The sequence below is a fragment of the Callithrix jacchus genome, chromosome 1 (assembly GCF_049354715.1).
Source record: "Callithrix jacchus isolate 240 chromosome 1, calJac240_pri, whole genome shotgun sequence".
NCBI classification, from domain to species: Eukaryota; Metazoa; Chordata; class Mammalia; order Primates; family Cebidae; genus Callithrix; species Callithrix jacchus.
In genome coordinates, this window is record NC_133502.1 from 186747412 (window position 1) to 186775007 (window position 27596).

Below are 27596 nucleotides of genomic sequence, written 5' to 3' on the forward strand. Positions count from 1 at the left end.
CCGGCATCTAACAAACAGATGTCTGGGCCCTAAGACATGGCCAGGGGGTGTGGAGAAGCAGGGCACACTTTTTTGAGGATGCTGGGGCTGATGCCAGTTGGGCAGGAGATCTACCCCTGCCTCTCTAGTCACAGGACAGTCTCCTCTCCTCTCCGGGCAAAACTCTAAAGGGTTGGTGCCATCTTTGCACCAACAGCGTGAGAACTTCACAGTGGGAGATCTCCAAAGCGGTGCGTTAACATTAACGCTCCCAGCCAAAGGAGGATAGGCGGGCCAGGAAAACGCCATTGCTCCGAGGAGGCGGCCTCTGCGCATGTGCGGTCCACGGCGCCTACGCAGTGCACGGCGCTTACGCTCGGCGGATTCCCCTACTTTCGTCGCAGAGGGGAAGGGCGGCGGTTGGTGACCGGGCTGCCTGGACGACCGTTGTCTGAGGCGAGGGAAACTGAGGACTGAAGTTGTGTGTTGGGTTGTCAGGAAGGTCTAGAAGGGAAAGACTAGGCATTGACCCCCAATACCAAACTGCCCCATCCGTGGGCGGGTCGGGAGAGGCCTTTGGAAGAGCATCTCTGCTCTGACTGGAGCCTCTTCTCTCACGCCCCTACCAGGAGCCAAAACGGGCCGCCGTTTGAGGCCGCGGCATTTGTGGGTGGCATGTGTGTGCGCTCACATGCTCAATCTGCAAACTTTTTGAACACCAATGCTACCAACCCTCTTACTAAGGCCACTTAGGTCCATTCAGAAGCCAGGGTTGGGGGCTTCTGCCCTCAAGATGAGTGGCATATTGGGGTCCCTGCTCATCTTGGGGTCCCCGCTCATCTTGGGGTCCCCACTTATCTTGGAGTCCCTGCCCTTAGGATCAGTATCCCTGTGGGGAGAATGTTACACTTGAAAACATTTTTGTTGGCCGGGCGTGGTGGCTCACACCTGTAATCATAGCACTTTGGGAGGCCGAGGTAGGCAGATCATGAAATCAGGAGCTCGAGACCAGCCTGGCAAACATGGTGAAACCCCATCTCTACTAAAATAGAAAAATCAGCCAGGCGTGGGGGCACGCACCTGTAATCCCAGCTACTCGGGAGGCTGAGGCAGGAGAATCGCTTGAACCTGGGAGGCAGAGGTTGCAGTGACCCGATATCAAGCCATTGCACTCCAGCCTGGGTGACAGAGGGAGACTCCATCTCAAAAATAAAAAAGAAAATTTTTGATGCTGTTTATTGTTTGTTTGATACTAAAAAACATCTTAGCCTTTGTAAGTCCCTCTAAATATAGGATGTGAGTTGCGCTGGTAGAGAATGTAGCAGAATCTCTTTCCTGGCTCCTAGGATGGCACAAGAATATTTTCTAAAGGGTCTGTCTCGGCCCAGCTTCAAGCCCAAGATATTGGAACAAAGCAGAGGCAGCACCTGACCTAGTGTTTCCCAAGTTTTATTTTTACACACGATAGTGGAAAATGCATACCTCGGCCTGACTCGCATGTTGCTTAGTTGTTTATGTGTCTGTCTGTCTCATTGGGTCGTGAATTTGGAACAGATGTTAGTTACCTGGTTTGGGTTTGTATCTTGCCTCTTCATGCGATGGGCAAGTGTTTGTTGAATTAGATTGGGGTTGAAATGTATTAGGGCGAAACATGCAAAATTACAAGAGAACTTCTATTGTAAAAGAAGAAAACTAAGGAAAAACTTGTTTGACTTGTTGAAGTTGTGGAAATGGAGTCGCAACTTATCATTACAATTATTCTGGATATGAAAGGAGGAGTTAGTCTTTTTTTTTTTTTTTTTTTAAGACGGAGTCTGGCTCTTACCGCCCAGGCTGGAGTGCAGTGGTGGAATCTCGGCCCACTGCAACTTCTGTCGGTCTCCCAGATTCAAGCAATTCTCCTGCCTTGGCCTCCTGAATGGCTGGGACTACAGGTGCCCACCACCATGCCTGGCTAATTTTTGTATCTGTTTTTTAATTTAAAAAAAAAATTTGTATTTTTAGTGGAGATGGAGTTTCACCATGTTGGTCAGGCTGGTTGTGAGCTCCTGACCTTAGAGGATCTACCTGCCTCGGCTTCCCAAAGTACTGGGATTATGGATGCCCACCACCTCACCTGGCTAATTTTGTGTTTTTAGTAGAGACGGGGTTTCACATGTTGGCCAGGCTGGTCTTGAAGTCCTGATCTCAGGAGGATTTAGTCTTTGGTATTATATAACCCAGGCAGTTCAAACTGATGCCAAAGCAGATAACCTGCACAGTGTCCTAAAGTGGGGCATGGAGGATGTTCCCAGTGGCTAAATACTGTGTTTCCTTCCTAGTCTTGGAAGCATATATATTTGCCAGTGCTGTCATCCATTTTCCTCTTTGTATTTCTGGTTCAAAATTCTCTTTGTGGGTGTTGGATTCTAAAATAAATTACATATACTGTGTGAAAAAATCTGCATATGTTTCAGAAGCAAGGTTACAGCTGCTCTAGTCATAACTTAATTTGAACAGGGTTGGAGAAGTGGATTATGTTGTAAACTCCTGGAAAGCAAGGGACTCCCTAAAGTATTTACATGATCAGGTTTGAAAGTGGTTTGAAACCATAATTTCAGTAATTACTGGGCTGAGGATTTGGTTTTGTGGTGAGACAATATGAGTTATAAATTTCTTTGCAGGTTTAGTGGGACCACGTCATAAATTTGGAATGCTGAAGGGAAAATTATAGATTTTGATACTGAAGGAAATGAAGCGAAGTCTAAATGAAAATTCAGCTCGAAGTACAGCAGGTATTGAACAACTTTTATATTACAGTTTTCTATATATCATATAAAGCTTGTATAGTTTATAGATGTAACATTTGGAGATAACTTTAAAATAGATTGAACAGTTAGTCTAGCCTCTTTACTTTTTAGGCCCAAGGAAGTGAAATAACTTACTCAAGACAAAACATTTAGTGGTAGATACGGGAGTAAGATCAAACCTCTTGGATTTATTTTGGTGTTTTTTCCTACAAATTCGACCTGCTTGAGTTATTCTATGCTTTTAAACTGGAAACAAAGAAATGGATCTGTTTTTGTTTGTATTTGTGACTGACTTGCTAAAATTGTTTTCAGAAGCACTTCTGTCTTTCTAATAGCTTCTCCTATCACTTTTGCTTTCCCAATTCATTAGAGTAAAGACAGAGGGCAAGGATGAGAACCAGGGAAATGATGATGCATAACGAAGATAATAGTAACTGTTATTTATGGTGGATTAACTGTATTCAAGACATTAATTATATATATTTATTTAATCCTTACACCAATCCTCTGAGATAGGTTATTATAATCATTTCTGTTCTTCAGATGAGAAAAACAAGGCTGAAAGAGGTTAAATAAGTAATCTGTGATGTAGCAGAATCAGCATTTGAACCTAGGAATCTGGCTCTTAGTCCATGCTCTTAATCATTATGCTGTCAGTATATGTCATACTGGCACAAAGAATTTAGGGAAATTGCTCAAGGTCATACTCTGAAGTTGTAATTCAAACATACTTTGAAGTCGTAATTCGGAACCAGGTGGTCTGACGCCAGAGTCCATAATTCTCCCAGCCTTCAATCAGAGAGTTTTCAGAGAGTCTGTATTTGCCTGTAATACAACTGATGATGACCAGTTAGAGAATGGTACAGTGGCAAGAGATCTGAACTGATATTTAAGAATCTTGGGTCCCATCTAGATTCTTCTACTGACTTGCTTTATAACAATGCACAAGCATTTTGAACTTGTTTCCCCTTCAAGTTCCCTAAGTTTTAAAGTTTATATTTTGTGACTTTTAGCCTGACTTGAGGTCCTAGATCTGCTATCTGGAGGAATTGGTAGTAGCATTTATTCTTATTTGGACCAGATATTTATTACTCTCTCTCAGGCATTCTCAAAATGATCCACAAAGAAATATAATTACAGACACCTGTACTTGTTAAAATTGCAGAGTTTTGAGTTCCAGGTTAACTCTATTGAAATAAAATCTGTGAGAAGTGGAGTCCAGGAACTTGCATATTAATCATTCCAGATGAATCTTAGTCCAATGAAGCTTTGAGAACCAAGGCCCAAAAGCATATGGCACTGTTGTTCAAAGCATGGTTCAGAGCTTGGTTCTTCCTCACCTCCATTGTACTCCAAAGGTCCCCTGCAGTGGATATGGTAATAGGCAAGCACAGGACACAGATAAGGAAGACAAAAAGTGGATTCGGAAAGGTTGGGGGATGAGAGAGGAGATGGGAATTAATTCCATATGTGAGGAATTAAAACAGTGTTAGTGTAGAATAAGAAAAAGGACTATAAATCATTCTACTATAAGGACACATGCACACGAATGTTCATTGCAGCACTGTTTACAATAGCAAAGACCTGGAACCAACCCAAATGCCCATCGATGATAGACTGGACTGGGGAAATGTGGCACATATACACCATGGAATATTATGCAGCAATCAAAAACGATGAGTTTGTATCCTTTGTAGGGACATAGATGAATCTGGAGAACATCATTCTCAGCAAACTGACACAAGAACAGAAAATCAAACACCGCATGTTCTCACTCATAGGCGGGTGATGAACAATGAGAACACATGGACACAGGGAGGGGAGCACTACACACTGGGGTCTATTGGGGGAAATAGGGGAGGGAAAGTGGTGGGGGGGATCTGGGGAGGGATAGCATGGGGAGAAATGCCAGATGTGAGTGAAGGGGAGGAAGGCAGCAAATCACACTGCCACGTGTGTACCTATGCAACTATCTTGCATGTTCTGCACATGTACCCCAAAACCTAAAATGCAATTAAAAAAAAGGTTTTCTAAGAGACAAATGAGGCTATTCAGGATCTTAAAAAGAATAAAAATCCAAAGATATAGAAATGTAGAAGTATATCAGCATATAGAAGTAGACAAATTTAGAATGTATATTATATGCTAGTTATTTTACAACTAGATCTGCTTACGTGTCTATTATATACTAATTTATTGGTACATTCAATTTAGGCTGTTTGCCTGTTCCATTGTTCAATCAGAAAAAGAGGAACCGACAGCCATTAACTTCCAATCCACTTAAAGATGATCCATGTATCAGTACTGCTTCTGACAATTTTGATTTTCCTCCTCTACCTGCAGGTAAGAAAATTAATAAGGTAAAAATTTTCACGAAATACAAACTAGGATTATAGAAAATTGTATTTTCTATTTTATTATCATGAAAACGGAGGGTTTATTTTTTCTTCTTTCCATTATCCACATAGAGAAATTACATGGCTCTTTCTGAACATTCCAGGTCAGGAGTTTGAGTTTCCTTATCTACAATGGTGGCTTAGCATTTAAATGGAGTATCTTAGATTTGGAACCTTTGTTCTAATAAAGTAGTAACATATATTGTAAAAAATATTTTTTCATTCTAAAATATAGCTTATACATTTGGTGGATAATATAGCTTATACATTTGGTGGTAAAGAATGGAAACACATGAATTGTCCCAAGAGTGGGGATAAGTGTGCATGGGAACACAGGAGAAATGAAAAAAAAAAAAGATAGATTTTAGGAAATGCAAACGCCTGGAAATGCCTGGTACCTGGCCGTAGTCTTTTTCTCTTCTTAGGGCATTTTGCCTCATTCATTTGTTGGCTGTTTACTCCGTGGTCTCAGTGTATCCCCCCCGCTCCCCAAATTCATGCACTGAAACTTAACTGCTGGTGTGATAGTATTGAGATGTGGGGCCTTTAGGAGGTAATTAAGGGTTCTGCCCTCTTGAATAAGATTAGTGACTTTATAAAAGGTGTGAGGGAGCTGTGTGATCCTTTTGTCATGTGAGGACACAGTAAAAAGCCTTGACTTCCCAGCCTCCAAAACTGAGAAATAAATGTACCATATTTATCAATTACCCATTCTAAAGTATTTTTTGTTGTAGTAGTTCAAACGGACTAAGACACACCTTCGTCCAGTGGGCTTCTTTATAGCTTCAACTGGCACATGAACTAAGTTGCCCTTACTGGGAGTTTACATAACCTTTTAGTTCTAGTTCTCAGTGGTCATTGGTAGGCTGTCCTCTGTATCTCATGATGTGTGTCCTCCTGAAGTACTTCAGGCTCTGACCAGGGTTACTATTTGTCAGAAATAGTAATTTTCCTGTATTGGACAAGAGAGAGGACTACATCAGTGTTTTTGTTTTTTGTTTTTTAAAAAAAATGTTGTCTTGATCCATTAGTTGGGCTGGGATATAATTGATCTTTAAAAAGAAGAACTAGAAGAGAATAAAGTAGAGTAGAATAGAAACTGCAGCCATGCATTGCATAACAATGTTTTGGTCAGTGATGGACTACCTGTGTGATGGTGGTGCCATAACAATTATAATGGAGCTAAAAAATTTCTATCTTCTAGTGACATAGCAGCTGGGATGATGTCATAGCATACTTTATTATGGTTTTTACAAATTAGTATAGTCTAAATATGTGGTGTGTTTAGTCTACAGTAGTGTATAGTTATGTCCTAGGCCTTCATATTCACTCACCACTTAATCACTAACTCACCCAGAGCAACTTTAAGTCCTGCAAGCTTCATTTATGGTAAGTGCCCTCTTGAGTGTATTGGTTTTTATCTTTTGTATTATATTTTTACTGTATCTTTTCTATGTTTAGATATGTGTAGATACACAAATACTATTATATTACAGTTGCCTGTATTGAGTGAAGTAACATGTTGCACAAGTTTGCAGCCTAGGAGCAATAGGCTATAACTACACCCTAGGTGTGTAGCAAGCTATACTCTCCAGGTTTTCGTAAGCATGCTCTCTGATGTTTGCACAACAACAAAATCACCTAACAATGCATTTCTTAGAATGTATCCCTGTCATTAAGTGACACATGACTGTGTCAGTGTATCACACGTATTAAGGATAAGATTTGATGGTGAAGTTTTATATTCTTTTTCCTCCTTTCTCTATCTCTCTGTCTCTGTCTCACACACACATCATGTGTATATATGTTCTGAGTTACGATGTATTTCTTTCTGTTGGTGGGATTTAAAAAGTTCAAGAAACATTGGATTAAATGAAATTCATGTTACAAAGTTTGAGATACTATACTAGAACTGATTGTAGAAAAGATACAGATTAAATTATCTTTGCTTAAAATATAATGGATAACAAAGACATCTATAAAAATTAATACAGCAGGCTATGACAAATTTTCCAACAGTACTGTTGAAGAAGTTTGTATATGCAATTTCTTTTCAAGTTTTTAAACCCCCCAAATTAAATAAGTATGAAGTTATTATTTTGAAAAATACTACCTATCTTACTTTTATCTATGTTACTTATGTCTTTTGAGATTGGGCCTGGGAAGCTATGAATCCAGAGTTGGCTCCTGTAATAAAAACAATGGACAGTGGGTATGTAAAGAAATATAAACCAATGGATGTGTGTCTGTTACTGACTGATGTTATTCTTCCATGTATATCTTAGTTTCTCAATTTGAAAGCAAACTATTAATATTTAACAAGACATATTTCCTTGAAAGGCAAATACCACATTCAGTTTCTCATCCTCTGAGAAGTCAAGATTCTGTCTTTAACTCTGTTCAGTCAAAATCTGAAAGAAGCCAGAGTGGTTGGAGGTGAGTCTATTTAAAATTTCTTTGTTTTCTATTCCTTCTCATTTTCCTGTCTTTCTCTTCATCTTTCCTTCTTCCTTTACTTCTTCATTTCTTAAATAGAATTACATTTAGAAAATTTCTATAAATAGTAACTACAGCAGTATTAATCATGTTTTATAAAAGAACTTAAGAACATGCATGGAAAACTTTAAAAATATGTAAATTTGACAGTGATTATGCTTCACAAGATTCTTAATGTGATAACGAAATTTCTATCAATATTTATGGCCATGAATTTATGGTTTTGCTTATGGGTTATTAATGATTTAATTGACAATAGATAGGAATCATATCTTAGTATTGGTTATATTTAGGAATTGAGAACCAGTTAGAGTGCTCATTCTTATCCTGTAAGACAGTCAGCTTCGAGGTAAACAGAATGGAAGAAGAAAGAAAAATGGAGGCTGAGATGCATATGCATCTGCAACAGTAGGGGCTCAAGGAGTGAATAAGATGTTCGAAAGATGGTGAGGGTTCTTGCCATAAGGACCAAAGTTTAATGTTTAAATAGCAAGAAAAAATTGATAGAAAAAGAAATGGATTTTTTTGGTTGGACTTTAATAGCCTTGGATAAATGGCAATATTGAAGGAAATAACTCTGGATACAAAGTGCTGGGACACCACCACCAAATACATATGTCAGTCATTGTTAAGTGCTTTGATATATTATTTCAGTAATCCCTGCAACAGCCATATGAAGTGAATACTATTCTTATTTTTATTAGATAAAGATACTGTATTTTTTAAAAGGAGGAGCTTTTTATATAGTTGTTAATAAATACATTGAAATAATATCTTTATTTCATGCCTGTAATCCCAGCACTTTGGGAGGCCGAGGTGGGTGGATTACAAGGTCAAGAGATTGAGACCATCCTGCCCAACATGGTGAAATCCTGTCTCTACTAAAAATACAAAAATTAGCTGGGTGTGATGGTGCACACCTGTAGTCCTAACTACTCGGGAGGCTGATGCAGGAGAATCACTTGAACTGGGGAGGCGGAGGTTGCAGTGAGCCAAGATAGTGCCACCGTACTCCAGCCAGGTTGACAGAGTGAGACTCTGTCTCAAAAAAAAAAACAAAAAAAGAGTTTTGATTTTATTATTCATGCTAGTTTCCTCAGGACCAGTCCATTAGTTTCTTCACAACAAGGCCTTAAAACTGGGCCTGTTCAGTGGTTTGGGATGGTTCTTAGAGACATTGTTCCAACGTCAGGTGCTAGAAGAAAATCCATTTTCACAAGCCCTAGACAGAAAACTAGGTAAAAGATTTTAATCTGGACAGGTAGCCATTATTGGATATTACAACTTGAATTAATACATGATCTGTCAGACTGTTGGAATACAACAGAAAATCCAGAAAGAGAGAACATTTAAAAATCCATTCAGGCTGTTGGTAATCTATTGAAGATCTTTTGAACCAGTTAAAGATTTAATCCTCAGGTTTAGAGAGCAGGCTAGCGTCGCCAGATTTAGCAAATAAAAATAAAGGATTCCCAGTTAAATTTGAATTTCAGGTAATCAGTAACTTTTTAGTATGTGTTACAGCCAATATTTGGGACATTCTTATATCAAAAATTTGTTGCTTATTTGAAATTCAAATTTAACTGGGCATCCTGTATTTTTTTCTGGCAGCCTAGTCTAGACTTCCTTGGGACATCGAGTTTTCAAGAACAAAGTACACTCCAATGTTAGACACATTGTCAATATAGATTTCATTCACCAGAATTAGGATATGGGTAATTAGTAAGATTAGTAAAGATGGGTAGATTAGTAAAATTGTAAATTAGTAATATTTACAATTAGTAAAATTGTAGCCAAAGCTCCTACAATTGGCTTGAGACTCTGAGGAGAAATTGAGCTTGCACTTACTTAGTAGTTAAGAAATCTCAGTTGAGGAATTGAAGTGATATGAAGACTTTTAAAATTTGAAAATTTTTAATCATTTTTTTTTTAGACTGGATCTCGCCCTGTTGCCCAGGCTGCCATGCAGTGGCATGATGGCAACCTCGAACTCCTGGGCTTAAGCAATCCTCCCACTTCAGCCTCCTGAGTAGCTGGGACTGACTATAGGTGTGCACCACCATGCCTGGCTAATTTTTAAATTTTTAGTAGACATGAGGTCTCGCTATGGTCCCCAGGTTGGTCTTGGACTCCTGGGCTCAAGGATTCCCTCACCTCAGCCTCCCAAAGTGCTGGGATTACAGGCATAAGCTATTGTGCTCAGTGAGATGAAGGCTTTAGAATCAGAGAACTGAACACAAACTGGCAAACAGGATCAGGTAAATCCATACATTTTAAAGGAATACTGGGATATTGTTTTTTTCTAAAATAACTTACTATTCTCATTATAAAAATAATAGAATAATTCTAGAAAAAAGGTAAAAAGAAAATTATTCATAGTTGCACTGATCCAGAGTTAACCATTTATTTATTTTTCAACAGAAAAAAAGCCATTTCACCTTTTTTGAGTCTTACATCTTTATCCATGGGAAAAAAGTTGAACTAGATGATATCTAAGGTTCCTTCAGTGCTCAGTATATATTGTGGATAAAACATACAGTTTTGATGTATTTATGTAAGTTTGTGCTGTCTTGTCTATCACCACCAAGAAAACCATCGATTAAGGATTTTACAAATACACAAATATATTTAACATGTTTGTATGTGGTGGAATACTTAGAATGCCTATTGCGCTGATTCACCCAGTACTGTTTTCTTATTGCACAGAATATCTTTCAACCATTCTTGTTACACAGATCTATTGTAAAAGTTCAATAATCTAAAATGATATATAACTTGTCAGTAATTCATAAAAGGAGGTGGCAGAGCCCCAATACCCATATAACTAAATTTTTAATCTTTTAAATCTCCTTCAACTTGCTCAAGATGGCCAAAGATATGAGAAATATTTTTTGGACTCTTATTTGCCTCTGGAACACTCTCTTGACACTCTCATCCTTGTTATAGTTCTGACTGCAGTTAAATATTTATTGTACTTCTATTATGTTAAAAAATTTTAATTACAGTGGCTCACACTTGTAATCCCAGCACTTTCGGAGGCTGAGGTGGGCAGATGGTTTGAGGTTGAGAGCTTGAGACCAGCCTGGCCAACATGGTGAAACCCTGTCTCTACCAAAAGATACAAAAATTAGCCAGGTGTGGTGGCACATGCCTGTAATTCCAGCTACTCAGAAGGCTGAGGCAGGAGAATCACTGGAACCTAGGAGGTGGAGTTTGCAGTGAGCTGAAATCCTGCCACTGCTCTCTAGCCTGGGAGACAGAGTGAGACCTTGTTTCAGAAAGTTTTTTTTTAATTAAAACTATATGTATTTAAGTTGTACAACCTGATACTTTAATATGCATATACATAGTGACCTGATTATTTCAGTCAAGCCAGTTAACATATACATCTCTTCACATAATTACCATTTTTTTACTTGTAGTGTGAACACTTAAGATCTACTCTCTAAGCGAATTTCATCTGTATAGCACAGTATTATTAACTGTAGTTCTCATGCTGTACATTAGATCTCTCGATTTTATTCATCCTATATAACTTTGTACCCTTTGACTGACATCCTCTTATTCTCTAACCTCTTCACCCCTGGAAACCATTATTCTCCTGTCTACTTCTGTGAGTCTGAATTGTAAAGATCTCACATATAAGTAGGCACATTCAGTACTTTTATTTCTGTGTCTGACTTATTTCACTTAGCATACATCCTCTAGGTTCATCCATATTGTCACAAATAGCAGGATTTTCTTCCTTTGAATGTCTAAATAGTATTCTGTTACTTCTTCATGACATATTTTTTAGTCTATTTATCTGTCACTTAGATTGTTTATATATCTTGGATTTTTTTTTTTTGAGGTGAAGTTTTGCTCTTGTTGCCCAGGCAATGGTGACAAGACAATGTAAGTGTGATGATGTGATCTCGGCTCACCGCAACCTCCACCTCCCAGGTTCAAGTGATTCTCCTATCTCAGCCTCCTGAGTAGCTGGGATTATAGGCATGCACCACTATGCCCAACTAATTTTGTATTTTTAGTAGAGATAGGGTTTCACCATGTCGGCCAGGCTGGTCTCGAACTCCTGACCTCAGGTGATCCACCTGCCTTGGCCTCCCAGAGTGCTGGGACGACAGACATAAGTCACTGCGCCTGGCCCTCTTGGCTATTCTGAATAATACTGCAATGAATCTGAAAATGCAGATATCTCTTTGAGATACTAATTTCATTTCCTTTGGATATATATCCAAAAGTGGGATTGTGAGATTATATAGTAGTTCTGTTTTTAGTTTTTTTGAGGAACTTCCATACTGTTTTTCATAATGGCTGTACCAAGTTACATTCCCATCAAGAATGTACAAGGATTGCCTTTTAAATTTTTGATGACAGCTATCCTGACAAGTGTGAATTGATACTATATCATGGTAGTTCTGATTCACATTTTCCTGATTAGTGATGTTGAGCACCTTTTTATATACCTTTTGGCCATCTGTGTATCTTCTTTAGAAAAATGTCTATTTAGGTTCTTTGCCCATTTTAAAATTGTGTTACTTGTTTTTGTTACTGAGTTCTGTGAATTCCTTAAATATTTTGGATATTAACTCCTTATCAGATATGTGGTTTGCCAAAATTTTCTCCCATGCTGTAGACTGCCTTTTCACTCTATCGATTATTTCCTTTACTGTACAGAAGCTTTTTAGTTTGATGTAGGTCTCACATGCTGATTTTTGCTTTTGTTGACTGTGTTTTTGGCATCATATTTTAAAAAGTCATTTGCAAGACTCATGTTAAGGAGTTTGTTCGTTATGTTTTTTCCTAAGAGTTTTATGGTTTCACTTCTTACATTTGAGTCTTTAATCTATGTTGAGTTGACTTTTGTATATGGTGTAAGATAAGGGTCCAATTCCATTCTTCTGCTTGTAGATACCCAGTTTTTCCAATACCATTTATGGCAGAGACTATCTTTTCCCCATTATGTGTTGTTCTCACTTTTGTTGAAAATCAATTGCATGTAAATGTGTGGATTTATTTCTGGGCTCTCTACTCTGTTCTGTTAGTCTATGTGGCTGTTTTAATACCAGTACCATACTGTGGCAGTTACTGTAGGTTTCAGGTATAATTTGAAATAAGGAAGTGTGATGGCTGCAGCTTTGTTCTTCTTTCTCAAGATTGTTTTGGCTATTCAAAGTATTTTGTGGTTTAATATTTTAGGATTTTTTTTATTTCTGTGAAAAATATCATTAAATGTTTGATACAGATTGCATTGAATCTGTAGATCATTTTGGGTAGCTTAGACATTTAACAATATTAATTCTTCAAATCCATGATACAGGATTTTTCATTTCTTTTCTCTTCAGTGTCTTTTTGTTAAGTCAGTGTTTTATACTTTTTAGTGTATAGCCGTTTCTCCATGTTGGCTATTTATTTCTAAGTATTTTATTCTTTTTGATGTTATTGTGGTGGGATCATTCTCTTGGTTCTCTTTTGGGATATCTATTATTGATGTAAAGAAATGCTCCTGATGTTTGTAGGTTAATTTTATATCCTGCAACTTTACTAAATTTGTTTTTTAGTTCTAACAGTTTTTTAATGGAGTTTTTAGGGTTTTCTACATACAGGTTCATGTCATCTGCAAACAGACATTTACTTCATCCTTTCCAATTTGCGCTCCTTTTATTTCTTTTTCTCGGCTAATTGATTGGCTAGGACTTTGAAGAAAAGTTGAGAATTCCTTACCTGAAATGTTTGGGATCAGAAATGTTTCCGATTTTTATGGAGTTTGGAATATTTGCAGAATACCTACCAGTTGAGTATCCTAAATCTGAAAATTCAAAATCTGAAATGCCTCAATGAGCATTTCCATAGAGCTTCATGTTGTTGCTCAAAAACTTTCAAATTTTTGGGAATTTCATATTTTGGATTTTCAGATTTAGAATGCCCAGCCAGTAATAGAAGTGGTGAGAGTGGGCATCCTTGCCTTGTACTGTATCTTCGAGAAAAAACTTCCAGTTTTTCCCCATTATGATGTTAGCTGTGGGAATTTTGCAAATGACCTTTATTGTGTTGGAGTATGTTCCTTCTGTACTTACTGTTTTGAGAGTAAACTAAATGGATGTTGAACTTTGTCAGATGCCTTTTCTGCATCTATTTTTAATTCTGCTACTGTGGTGTATAACATTATTGATTTGTGCATATTAAACCACTGTGCATCCCAGAAATAAATCTCAGTTAATCATGGTGTGTAATTTATTAAGAAAAGATTTCAACTTTCGCTTTAAATATAGGGAACACATGTGCAGATTTGTTACATGCGATTATTGTTAATGCTCAGGTTTAAAGTATGAAACCTGTCACCTCACCCATGTAGTGAGCAGAGTACTCATTAGGTAGTTTTTTTGATGTGCTGTTGGATTTGCCTTGCTAGTATTTTATTGAGGGTTTTTGCATCTATGTTTTTTAGTGATATTGGTCTGTAGTTTTCTAGCAGTGTCTTTGTTTGATTTTGATATCAGAGTGATGCTAGCCTCATAAAATGAATTTAGAAGTATTCCCTCTTATTTTATGAAAGAATTTAAGAAAGATTTGTATTAATTTATCTTTGAATGTTTGATATAATTCACTGTGAAGTCATCTGGTCCTGGGTTTTTCTTTGTTGAGAGGTTTTAGATTACTTCTGTAATCTTCTTCTTATTGGTCTATTTAGGCTTTCTACATCTTCTTGATTCAATCTTGGTAGTTTGCAAGTTTCTAGGTATTTATCCGTTTCTTCTGTGTTATCTAATTTGTTGTCATATAATGTTCGTAATAGCCCCTTATGATCTTTTTTATTTCTGAGAAATCCATTTTATGTTTCCTCTTTAATTTATTAAACCTTCTCTCTTTTTTTTTTTTTTAGTCTATGTAAGGGGCTGTTGACTTTATCTTTTCAAAAAATAAGCTCTTAGTTTTGTCTTTTTTTTTTTTTGAGGCAGAATCTCACTCTGTTGGAGGCTGTAGTGCAGTGGTGCAATCTTGGTTCACTGCAACCTCCTCCTCCCAGATTCAAGTGATTCTCCTGCCTCAGCCTCCCGAGTAGGTGGGATTACAGGCACCCACCATCACACCTGGCTAATTTTTGTATTTTTTAGTGGAGATGAGGTTTCACCATGTTTGCCAGGCTGGTCTCAAACTCCTGACCTCAGGTGATCCACCTGCCTCGGCCTCCCAAATGCTGGGATTACAGCATGAGCCACCGTGCCGAGCCTAGTTTTACTTTTTTTTTTCTATTCTCTATTTTATTTCTACTCTAGCCTTCTTATTTCCTTTATCTGCTTATTTTGGGCTTAGTTTGTTACTCTTTTTCTAATTCCTTTAGGTATGAAGGTAGGATGTTTATTTTAGATCTTTTTATTTCCACTTCGGCATTTATTTCTATAAACTTCCCTTAGCACTGCTTTTGCTTTCCCATAAGTTTTGGTATGTTGTGTTTTATTTCTGTCTCAAGACAATTTAAAATTTTTCTTTTTTAATTCCTTCTTTGATCAATGGCTGTTCAAGAGTGTGTTTTTATATTTGTGAATTTTTCCATTTTCTAGCTGTTATTTATTTCTAGTTTTATTATGGTCAGAAAAGATACTTGAAATGATTTTGATCTTCTTAAATTTGTTAAGTCTGATTTTGTGACCTAACATGGGAGTTATCCTGGAGAAAGTTCCATCTGTGCTTGAGAAGAATGTGTAGTCTTCTGCTGTTGGGTGGCAAATTCTATGTTTGTCTTTTGGGTCCATTTGATCCATAGTGTTATTCAAGGTCACTGTTTATTGATTTTTCTGTCTGGATGATTTATCTATTATTAAAAGTAGAGTATTGAGCTTTCTTTCTATTATTATATTGCTGTCAATTTTTCTTTTGGGTTTGTCAATATTTGCTTTATATACTTAGGAGCTCCGATATTGGATGTGTATATATTTACAATTTTTATACCTTCCTATTGAATTTACCCATTTTCATTATATAATGACCTTCTTTGTCTTTAGAGACAACTTTTAACTTAGTCTATTTTGTCTGACATAAGCTCAGCCACCCCTGTTTACTTTTGGTTGCCGTTTACATGGAATATCTTTTTCATCCCTTTATTCTAAGCTTTTATGTGTCTTGTGAATCTAAACTGAGTTGATTGTAGACAGCATATAGTTGGATCTCTGTTCCAGTCAAATCCTCTTTATGTAGGCCTATCTCGTTATATTGCACTTTATTGCACTTCACAGATTTGCATTTTTACAAGTTGCAGGTTTGTGGTAACCCTGCATTGAGCAAGTCTATTGGTGCTATTTTTCCAACAGCATGTGCTCACTTCATGATTCTATGTCACATTTTGGTATTTCTTGCAATATTTCAAACTTTTTCATTATTATTATATCTGTTATGATCTGTGATCAGTGATCTTTGATATTACTACAAATGTACTGTTCCCAATAGAGAGTTGTAAAGCTGAAATAAATTTTTCTAGACCATGAATAATAAACATAATTTCTATAACGGTGAGAGAGAGGAAAGACGAAACTGTTTCTGTTCTCTTTATTGAAAATAAAATTACAAAATTGTTGGGTGTGGTGGTACATGTCTGTAGTACCAGCTGTTCCAGAGGTTGAGGCAGGAGAATCACTTATGCCCATGAGTTTGAGACTGACATGGGCAACATAATGAGATCATGAATCCAAAAAATATTATAAAATTATTGTCATATGAAGAAGTGATCAATGTAGGAAAACTTTCTATAAAAGGGTATCAGGCAGTTAATTTAATAATAATTCTAATAATATTTTTTCTGAGTATTGTGATGTTTGTGGTGTTTATAACTTAAATTGTTGTAATTTTGCTTTCTTATTATTTTATACTAACTTTGTACCCAATTAACAGTGTTTCCTAAATTACACAAGCTTCAGGCCTCATAAAATTTGAATTTGTTCCTGCTCAGTAGTATACCTGGACCTCTTTTGGATTATTTACCTAAATAAAGGGTGGGTTGTATTGGTCACCCTCTTGTGACACTTGTATTTCCAGGAAAATTATTGAGAATTAAGAATTTGTGGGCTGGAAATGGTGGCTTATACCTGTAGTCCCAGCACTTTGGGAGGCCAGGAGGTGGATCACTTGAGCCCAGGAGTTTGAGACAAGCTTGGGCAACATGGTGAAATGCTGTCTGTATGAAAAAATAACAAAACTTAGCTGGGCATAGTGGCACTCACCTGTTCCAGCTACTCAGGAGGCTGAGGCAAGAGGATCACTTGAGCCTGGGAGATTGAAGCTAGAGTGAGCTGTGTTCTCGCCATTTCACGCCAGCCCGGGTGACAGGTGTCTCTGAGAAAAAAACAAACAAAAAAAGGATTTGTGACTTGGACTAGTTTTATTTCCTGTGAAACTCCTAACTAGGCTGCTCAGAAATTATGCTTTTGATTTTGGCCTCATTCGCATCTAACATAATGTTCTTGTCAGTTGATATAACATACTTAATGTTGCTGGCAAATGCTGCACTTAATTCATTATAGGGCTTTTAAGCTACGTAGTAAAAGCACAAAATTTCAAATCAAGTATCAACAACTATCCATCCTGCCTGTTTGTATTCTCCTTGTGATTTAAAATCATTGATAAGCCACAGTTTAACTTCTTAAAATTTTACTTTGTAGAAAATTTTAAAATTTTGAATATATAAAGAAGTATGCAAATGTCCTCAAAATCTTACCACTTGGGTGGTAAGAAGGATGCTATTATTTAAAAATATACTTTGTAGTACTAGACTCTGAGTTGGGAGATCTTGCATTTTCCGGGCTCTAGACTTGTGAGTAGTTTGCTGTATGACTTTGGGCAAGTTAATTCCTCATGAAGGATCAGTCTTCTCATCTAGAAAGAGAGATAATAATATTTTGTAGGGTTGTTGTGATGGATTTGGAATTTCTAAGTAGTAGTTATAAAGTGCTTTCTAAATAACAAACTGACATGTAAATTAATTTTTTAATTTTTTTGTAATTAAGAAACCTTATAGAAACAAATCCTCTTTTTTTCCCCATTACAGCTACAAAGATGGCAACAAAACTACCAACTTGAAAACTTGGAATAAAAATGATTTTAGGCCTCAGTGTAAACGAACAAACTTAGTGGCAAATGATGGAAAAAATTCCTGTCCAATGAGTTTGGGAGCTCAGCAACAAAAACAGTTAAGAATACCTGAACCTCCTAACTTATCTTGCAACAAAGAAACTGAGCTGCCTAGACAAACACATTCATCAAAAATATCTGGTTCCACAATGAGAGAGCTAGACAAAAACAGTGCATTACAGACATTTAAGCCCAATTTTCAACAAAATCAATATAAGAAACAAATGTTGGATGATTTTCCAGAAGAAAACACTCTGAAGGTAAATGTTTAAATATCAATTAATGACCTATTCACATTTTTTTAAATGTGAGGTAAATATTTAGAAATTTACAGAGATAAGAGCATCTGAAATCAATTCCATGACATACATTACTTGATTAGCATAAATATTTAGTTCCATTGAAGTGGGTGAATGTTAGTTTCCAGAATATTTTCTTAGAGGATATGAGTGGCTGCTCCTTTTCCTTTCAGACTTTAGAGTTTTCTACTGGATTTTTGACTTTCACTTTATACTCATTTTAAAGATAATGATAGTTTATCTACTGTTGGTAAAGTTACTGAGGCTCTTCATATGTCATTCTAAGTATTTTTCAACAGAGGTGAGCAAACATTTTCTTTAAAGGGCCAGTTAGTAAGTATTTTTGGCTTTATGGTCCATACTGTCTCTGTTGCAGCTACTCAATTCTACTCAACTCTGCCACTGTAGCTTGTAAGCATCCATAAACAATACGTAAATGAATGTGCATGGCTGTCCTCCAGCAAGCATTTACACTAACAGATGGCAGGTTAGATTTGCACTGCAGTCCATAGTTCTCTTTATGATCAAGCTATTATGAACTTTGCTTTATGATCTTGTCCTATTCTACCTTTGTAGCCTCATATTTCATATTTTACTAGTTGTCCAATGCTCTAGCCACTTTGGACTCATCACAATTCTCTAAACATAGCATACACTCTGTGCTTTGGTTTATATTCTTCCCTAAAGCTGTATGCCAACTGTACTTCCTCTCTACACTCAGTGCTCTAAATATTCTTTGGAAATGTTATTTATATATTATTTGTGCTGGTTATTCCTCATCTCTGCTCCCTGGCCCCTTGGCCCACTTGATTCTTCACCTGCCCTTCTCTGTTCTGGAAGGCTGAATTGTCCTACAAAGTACATCATCCTGAGATTCTTTACTTGCTGGCTTTTGCTAGAGGTCATCCAGTAGGAGTCACTGGTATGACATCAAAGCGTGTCTTAAATAATCCAGTCTTAAATATTCTATTGCCAGCAGTGGCTGTGTCACTGCATGATGTAGCCTTTTCATGAGTATAGCTTTCCTGGGCTTGATACTTTTATTTTCTCCTCTTGTCCTTTCAGCCTAGGATTGCTTACAGCTCCTTACTGTTGTTAGTTTTTGTGCTGCCTGTATGTCTGAAAAAGCATAAGCCATTGGGGTAAAATCTGTTTTTGTGTGTTTTGTGTTTTTTGGATAAAAGACTAATAAAGCATGTTTCACAGTGGTTCTCAACTTTATGTTTCCTTGCACTCAAGAATTGTATGACATAATCACCTTAGTAACAGGGGTTTACTGTGGCCATAATCATCAACAGGAGGCATGTTAGGATCTTGGTTAAGAGGGGGAAGAGGGAGGAAACTACTTGTATTTTGAAGAAAAGTTTCATCATGTATTCTTCACAACCCTCACCCTCACAAAGGAGAGTGTCCCCCTACCTTTGAAAATTGGTATCTCAACACACTTTATTCTTAGTTGATCTTAAAAAATGCCAAGAACTTTCCATTCTCGGCTTTTGTACTTGCTGTTCCCTCTGTCCTCATTCAACAACTCACTTAAAATAATAACCCCTGTCTCTCTCTCTCCCTTTGCCTTGTGTTTCTTTTATTTAAAAAGTACATTTCCTGACATTCTGTTATATGTTATTTATTTTATAAATCCTCCACTAGACTATAAAATCTTTGAGAGTGGATATCTTGATTGTTTTGTCCATGAATGTTTCCTTAATAGCTATGTTTGTCAGGTAGGAGGTGCCCAATAAACACTTTTGAAACAAGTAAATGAATGAATGAATGTGTCTGGCTCCTTCACTAGAGTGTGAGTGCATTAGGGAAAGGAATGGCTTTACCTATATTTGTCACAGGATCTGGCATATGATGCTTTAAAATATTTGGTGAATGAATGAGTGAACAAGTGCCCATAAAATAATTCTCCTCTTGATTGATTGTCTCCAAGTACACCCTGGTTTCTCCTCCTCCAATAGAGTAATGATGGCATTAATTTAGGGAGGTAACTAAAACTTTCAGTAGTTCTTTTTACACATTTGTCCATTATAAGGACTTAAAATTTTTATATAGAAAATAAATGAGTATGATGAAAAAAAGAAATGTTTTTCTAATGCTGTTTTTTATTTTTTCAAAAGGAAACCTCATTGTATCAGGTACAGCTTAAGGAAAAAGACAATTCTTTAAGAATTATTTCTGCAGTTATTGAAAGCATGAAGTATTGGCGTGAACATGTTCAGAAAACTGTATTTCTTTTTGAAGTATTAGGTAAGTAAAATACTTCAAAAATACTTCAGTAATACTATTTGGACACCAAGTTTTAATATCTCATTAGTCCTTTTTCTTCCAAATAAAACAGTCTGATTTTTGCTACTCCCTAAAGTATATTCAAATAACTGAAGTTTTAATAATAGTCCCTGTGGTAGGTAGAATAATGCCTCCTAAACATGTCTAGATTATAATTACCAAAATTTGTGAATGCTACCTTATATGGCAGACGGGACTTTGCAGATATAATTAAGTTAGGGATCTTGAAATGGGAAGATTATCTTGTATTACTTGGGTGGGCTCAGTGTAATCACAAGGGTCCTTTATACAAGAAAGCATCAAGGTCAGAGTCAGAGATTGAAAGACGCTACCTTGCTGGCTTAGAAGATGGTGGAAGGGGCCATGAGCCAACGAATGCAGGCATCTTCTAGAAGCTGGAAAAATTAAGGGAACAGATGCTACTCTAGAGCCTCCAAAAGGAACATAGCTTTGATGACTCATTACAGACTTCCGACCTCCATAACTATTAAAATAATGCTTTTGTGTTGTTTTAAGCCAGCCACTAAGTTTGTGGTAATTTGTTATAGCAGCAACAGGAAAGATACAGCCTCCCTCCCCTTACATTTATATATAAATGTAAATATAAATGTGTATATATAAGGAGTAGTGGTCAGTTAGCTGCAGTTGCCCTCTAAAGGCAGCTGATGACCATCCCTAGCCCACTCAAATCACTGTACTAAGTGTATAAGTGTATTTCATCTATCCATCACTGAGTCAAGGTCTGCCCAACAGACCTCAGCAAGTAGTGATCAGTGTCTCAGATTTCCATCAATGCATTCATTTCACATGCTTAACTTTCACCTAAAAATGATTCCAGTTTCTCTCTTGTTACCAATAAGGAAAAAGCTTTATTATGTGAAGTGACATTGGATTCAATAGAGACTCAGACTCTGAGTAGACACACTATATTAGTTTTCAATTGCTGCTTAACAAATTAATGGAAACTTAGCAGCTAACAACCACACCCACTTCTTAACTCAAGTTTTGTAGATCAGAAGTCCATGTGGGCCGACTGCGTTCTATTCTCAGGATATCACAGTGCCAAAATCAAGGTGTTGGCCAGGCTGGTTTTGTTCAGTTTTCACTTTTGGCTTTTTGGAGGTTTCCATGCCTCTGGCTTCTGGAACTCCCATATACCTCAGGGATTCTTCATCAAGTCCTACTCATTTTGCCTGAAGCATATTTCTGAGCTGATTGGTATGGCTGTTACTACTCTACATTGAAGCTTGTCTTAGCTCTTATTTTGTTCAGTTCTTACGGGTAGCTATACAACTGCGATAGTAGATGGTATTCTGTTTCATGTCTGTTTTCTGTCAGAACTAGAATACTGTTGGAGGTAGAACGTCTATTTCAAATATCTTAAACCCTGTTGGACTTCCCACTAAATTGCTTTTTCCTATGTGAAGGATGCCTTTGGCTTTCACCTCATTTGCAGAATAGAAATATTAGAAATAGCCTGAGCCTATTAAAAGGATGTGCTAATTCCATTAATTTTCCCATGTTCTCTATGGTGAATTGTTCAGGTTCACTCCAGAATAATCCTTTTAAAAATATCACAATACCCAATATAGACAGCAGTAGACATTCTTACCAGGAAATGAAGGGGTTCCATGCTTTTATATGTGTTGGTTAGCTTTCATAGTGCTTTAATAATCCTGAGTTCTAGGCTAGACTCTAAACTTACCTAAGGTAGATACTTCCTTTTTGTTAGACTTTAATGTCTAGCACACTGCACAGTATATAGGAAGTCCTTTTCATTTGCAAGCCCCCTCACCTCCCCCCCCAAAAACTTTAGTGGCTTTTAAACAATGATAGAGAATTATTCATGAAACTAAAAAGCAGCTGGGATTTTGACTTTAGGCAAAGCTTGAAGCTGCTCAAGAGATGGCAGAGTGATTTCTCTCCATTTTTCTGGGCAGCCATAGTGTTGGCTTCATCTTAGGCTCCACACTATAGTCTCTCCAGAAGCTTCTGACTCTCCCCTCATGGTAGCAAGTTGATTATTAAATTTCTGTAGACTATGCATTCTTTATGCCACACTATCACATTCTTAGGTTTTTCTTCTGGTTGCCCTTTCCTAGAAACTAACAAATGAGTCTTTGCATATAATCATTTCTGAATGTAACACACCCAGTATAGAAACCCTGAACTGTGTAGTTGAGTAATAAAATATGCTGATTGAATTAAGTCACTCACAGTTCACTCCTGGATCTGAGGATGGGGACAAATCCTATCCAGATAATGTGGCTAAAAATGGAATTTTACTAAAGGATAACTGGGTCTTTTTTAGAACAAATGGAGGCCAGCCTCAAAATAACTCAGTAGATGGTTATTAAATAAATGAATAATGCTGTCATTTGATAATAGTTTCTTGAGGTAAACATGAATTACAATTTGCATTTTATAGGTGAAGAAACAGAATTGAAAGTGGTTAAGCAATTTACTCAAGGAGGAGGGAATAGGGAGACGTAGGTCAAATGGTGCAAACTTGCAGTTATGTAGGATGAATAAGCCTAGAGACTCAATGCGCGGAGGAGGTCTATAGTTATATTACTGTATTGTATATTAAAAGTTTGCTACGAGAGTAGTTTCAGGTGCTCTTACCACACACAAAAACATACCTATGGACACTGGTGGGTATGTTAATTTTCTTGCTGTAGGACTGATGTTATATATATATACATATATGTATATATATGAAAATATGTTTTATACCTTAAATGTGTATAATGAAAATAAATTAAAAACTCAGTTTGCCAAAGTCACAAAATATTAGTAAGTTGAAGGACTTGGGACTTCAACACCTGACTCCTGATTCTCATTCAATGTTTCTTTTTTCATTAAATTATGATGCTTATTTGTTATACCTGTGCATTTTATTATTATAATATTGTAGACTCTTCTGGGGATTTAACCACTCTATACTGCACATTCTAAGGAAAGAGTTTCAGATGGCCATTTATTGTCAATTGTATGAGCTTGGCATATGATCTGTTCCTAAGTTGGAGAGAGTCAGAAGTTTTGTTTTCCTTCATATAAAACTGTCTGAGAAATATCTTCACTTCTTAAAATGTCTTCTTTATTATTACTGTATAAAAACTATAGATCATATGAATAGTTATTTAAATATCAACTTTGTTAAATTTTATTTGCAATTTACCAACATTTATTTTTTCCCCCATTTCAATATTGCTTAGCTGTTCTTGATTCGGCTGTTACACCTGGCCCATATTATTCAAAGAATTTTCTCCTGAGGGATGGGAAAAATACTCTGCCTTGTGTATTTTATGAAATTGTGAGTATTTTTAAAGTATTCTTCACAAAGCCTATGTCAACAAAATATAAAAGTGCAGGCTACAATTCAGTTGAAATAGAAATTCTGTTAACAATATAGTACTTTCAACACTTTGGTTTTAGTTCTGATATGAAAGTTGTTTATTTGTATAATATGAAGAGCCTTCTATGTGCCAGGTACTGTGCTGGATATGAGGGATACAAAGCGGGATATAAATGGCAAATGGCTCTCTCTCCCAAAGAGTTTGTAATCCCAGGTAGAATGGTACAGAACTGTTACATTGTGGTATGGTAAATAGCATGGTGGAGCTAGGTATGTGCAGGGTGCTGAAGAAGTAGGTAGGAAAGGTGGGACAGATCAGGGAAATATTTTTAAAGAAGGTGGTAACTTATCCTAGATCTTTAAGGACTAGTAAGAATCAACTCAGCCAGATGTGCTGGGGAAGGAAAGAAGGATGTAGTCTAACGTGAGGAAGCAGCATATGCAAAGACATGAAGCAAAGAGAGAGCTTCACTTGTTTAGGGAACTGGAAGTAGTTGGCTTGCTGACACAGAAGTCTGGAAATTGCAAAGGAGGCTGTAGACCTACATACATTGAGGCTGTATAGAGCTACATACTTTGTAAAAGTTTAACCTTAGTTCTGAAATTGTCCTCAATTCTGAAATCAGACTTGGATTCTAGCATTTACTCCAGCATTTACTAGTTTTATGACCTTAAGTAACCTGCTTAAATTATTTGAATTTCAGATTTTTAAAAAAATCTATAAGATGGGGAAACAAACTCCTGTTTTAAAAGGGTGTTATGCAGATTAAATGATGAAACATGAATATACAGTGCGTGACACATAGTAGGTGATCAAGAAATAATTGTCATGTCAATTCCTATAATATTTTGAATGAGTATTATTTTTAGTCTGATTTTTTTTGAAAAAAAACTGCTATTGAAGTATAACATTTACAGAAAAGAATAAAAATCTTAACTGTACAGTTCTAGGAAGTATCACAAAGTGAATGCTACCGAGGTTAAGAAATAGAATATTGCCATCACCCCCAAACCTCTTTTGCCTCTTCCTATTCACTATATCTTGTCTTCTGCCTACAAGTAACCACTAGCCTGGCTTTTAATGTCATCAATTCTGTTTTTGAACTTTATAGAAATAATATCATACAGTATGTTTTTTAAAATATTTGATTTCCTTGACTTGACAAAGTTTGTAGAATTCATCTATGATGTATCTAGCTGTAGTTCACTCATTTATATTGCTATGTATAATATTATGTTGCATGAATATACCACAGCTTTCTATTTCACTGTTGGTGGGGATTTGGGTTTCTGGATTTTTTCTGTTACACATAATGTTCTATGAACATTCTTATCTATGTCTTTTATGCATTTGCATGTATTTTTGTTTGATATATACCAAGAAGTAAAATTGCTGGGTCATAAGATCATGTGTATGTTCAAATATAGTAGTTACTGCCAAAGAATCTTTCAGAGGATTTTGTCAATTTAAATACTCACAGGCAATGTAAGAGAGTTGTGGTTTCTCTGTATTCTTACCAACGCTTAGTATTGTCAGTCTTTTTTATTATAATCATTCTGGTGAGTAAGTTCAGTGTTATTTCTTTATAATTCTCTGGGGAGTAATGAGATTTAATACCTTTTCATATGCTATTTGGATATCTTCTTTTGTAAAGTCTGTTTGGGCATCTTGCTGTTTTTTCTATTGAGTTATTTGTCATTTTCTTACTGATTCTAGGAATTTTTTAACTATTCTGAGAATAAGTTTTCTGTCCATAATGTGCATTGCAAATATTTTCTCATACACATGGTTCGCTTTTTCACATTTAATGATGGCTTTTGATAAACAGAAGTTTTTCATTTTAATACAATCCTTTTATCAATCATCAGTCTTTTCCCTTATAATTAGTGCTTTTTGTGACTATTTAATGAAAGCAATTCAGAAGGCTTTAATTTTATTCATAATTGAGAGGATTTGGAGATTGCTCATCTTTTTCTGATTTACTTGTCTCTAAAGACATAGCACTTTTGAGTACCAACTGTAAGCCTTGGGTCAGAGTTGGCGTGGTTACTGGAATCTCTTTTTTTGGGGGGCCTCAGACTTGTTTCCCACATATACAAGTCTGAAAGCTCTGCTCAGTTTCTTAGAATCTCAGCTGCCTTTCTGTAATCTGCAGATATCACAGGGAGAAAGCACCCCCCAAATCAGGTTTCATCTGAGACTCCCATACTCTTCTAGATGGGGAGGGAGTCTCTGTAATTCCTCACTGTTTTGATATCTCTCTGATGCTTATGAGGATTTTTTTAAAATGGAGTCTTGCTCTGTTGCCAGGCTGGAGTGCAGTGGCACAATCTTGCCTCACTGCAACCTCCACCTCCCAGGTTCAAGTGATTCTTCTGCCTCAGCCTCCCAAGTAGCTGGGATTACAGGTGGGCACTACCACACCTAGCTAATTTTTGTATTTTTAGTAGAGATGGGGTTTCACCAGGTTGGCCAGGATGGTCTTGATCTCCTGACCTCATGATCCACCCACCTTGGCCTTCCAAAGTGCTGGGATTATAGGTGTAAGCCACCATGCCTGGCCACAAGGAGATTTTTTTTTGAGACATAATCTCGCTCTGTTGCCAAGCTGGAGTGCAGTGGCACAATCTCGGCTCACTGCAACCTCCACCTCCTGGGTTCAAGAGATTCTTCTGTCTCAGCCTCCCAAGTAGCTGGGACCAGAGGCGTGTGCCACCATGCCCAGCTAATTTTTGTGTTTTTAGTAGAGATGGGGTTTCACCATGTTGGCCAGGATGGTCTCGATCTCTTGACCTCATGATCCACCCACCTCAGCCTCCCAAAGTCCTGGGATTACAGGCATCAGCCACCACACCCAGCCAGGAGATTTTCAACAAAACATTTCATCCAGTTATTCTAATTGCTCTTATCCAGTGAGCTGTTTTGAATCACCCAGTCTGCTGCCTACTGAAAGTGGAACTCTGAGAATCTGATATAAGAGTGGGTAATTAATGTGTCGTTACCCTGGGAATTATTCAGTCTCTGAAGAAGCAACAACTTGCTAGCTTGTAAAAGTCCTACCAAGTGAGGGTCTCCTCTGCTACAGGGCACCAATATGAGAATAACTATCATAGTCTTGTCAACAGTAGGGCCCTGACCTACGTGAAAGAATTGTAGCATTTTAAGGTGATACATGTTTAGTTGATTGTATCAATATTTTAAAAAATTGAAATTCAAAGGAAGTAATTAAGTTTTTTGATATTTATTTTTTGAAAAACAGGATCGTGAACTTCCAAGACTGATTAGAGGCCGAGTTCATAGATGTGTTGGCAACTATGACCAGAAAAAGAACATTTTCAAATGTGTTTCTGTCAGACCCGCATCTGTTTCTGAACAAAAAACTTTCCAGGCATTTGTCAAAATTGCAGATGTTGAGATGCAGTATTATGTTAATGTAATGAATGAAACTTAAGTAGGGATAAAAGGAAGTTTAAATAGCATAAATTATAGCAGTTTTCTGTTATTGCTTAATTTACCGTCTCCATAGTTTTATAGCTACTGTTTTCCTGTATTTCACTTGTTGAATTAAAGTACTTGAATCCTTTTAAATGTGGAGTTTTTGAAGCATAATTTTAATGTTTTTATTAAAATTATATATTTGCTAAAATTTTACCACCATCCTAGGTAACAGTGCTCACTATAACAGGAATAGATCATGCTTATTTAATATGGGATAATAATACATCTGAGTTAGCTTAAAAGCCAGTATCAGGCTTAAGGGGGAAATACTAGAGGTATTTGCACTATCAGGAAAAAGACAAGTCTGCCCACTGTCAGTACTGTTACTAAGCATTGTTCTGGAACTGCTAGTCTGTGTGGTTCACT

General features: G+C 36.8%; 1 protein-coding gene across 5 annotated transcripts; it reads left to right on the plus strand.

Annotated features, from left to right (window-relative positions):
• On the plus strand, nt 1-27318 carry LOC128928062 (spermatogenesis-associated protein 22). Of its 5 annotated transcripts, none has more exons than XM_054238565.2 (9): nt 1-230; nt 2643-2753; nt 4983-5111; nt 7316-7376; nt 7505-7600; nt 17700-18042; nt 20205-20334; nt 23592-23689; nt 26992-27318. In XM_054238565.2, the coding sequence occupies exons 2-9, from the start codon at nt 2711-2713 to the stop codon at nt 27181-27183; spliced, it is 1092 nt and encodes a 363-aa protein (XP_054094540.2). In that variant the 5' UTR covers nt 1-230; nt 2643-2710; the 3' UTR covers nt 27184-27318. The 5 variants fall into 5 exon arrangements, with proteins under 5 accessions (XP_054094540.2, XP_054094543.2, XP_054094539.2 ...); XM_054238568.2 differs by lacking the exon at nt 1-230 and adding an exon at nt 361-956; XM_054238564.2 differs by lacking the exon at nt 1-230 and adding an exon at nt 361-460.
• Nucleotides 27319-27596: the final 278 nt, after the last annotated feature.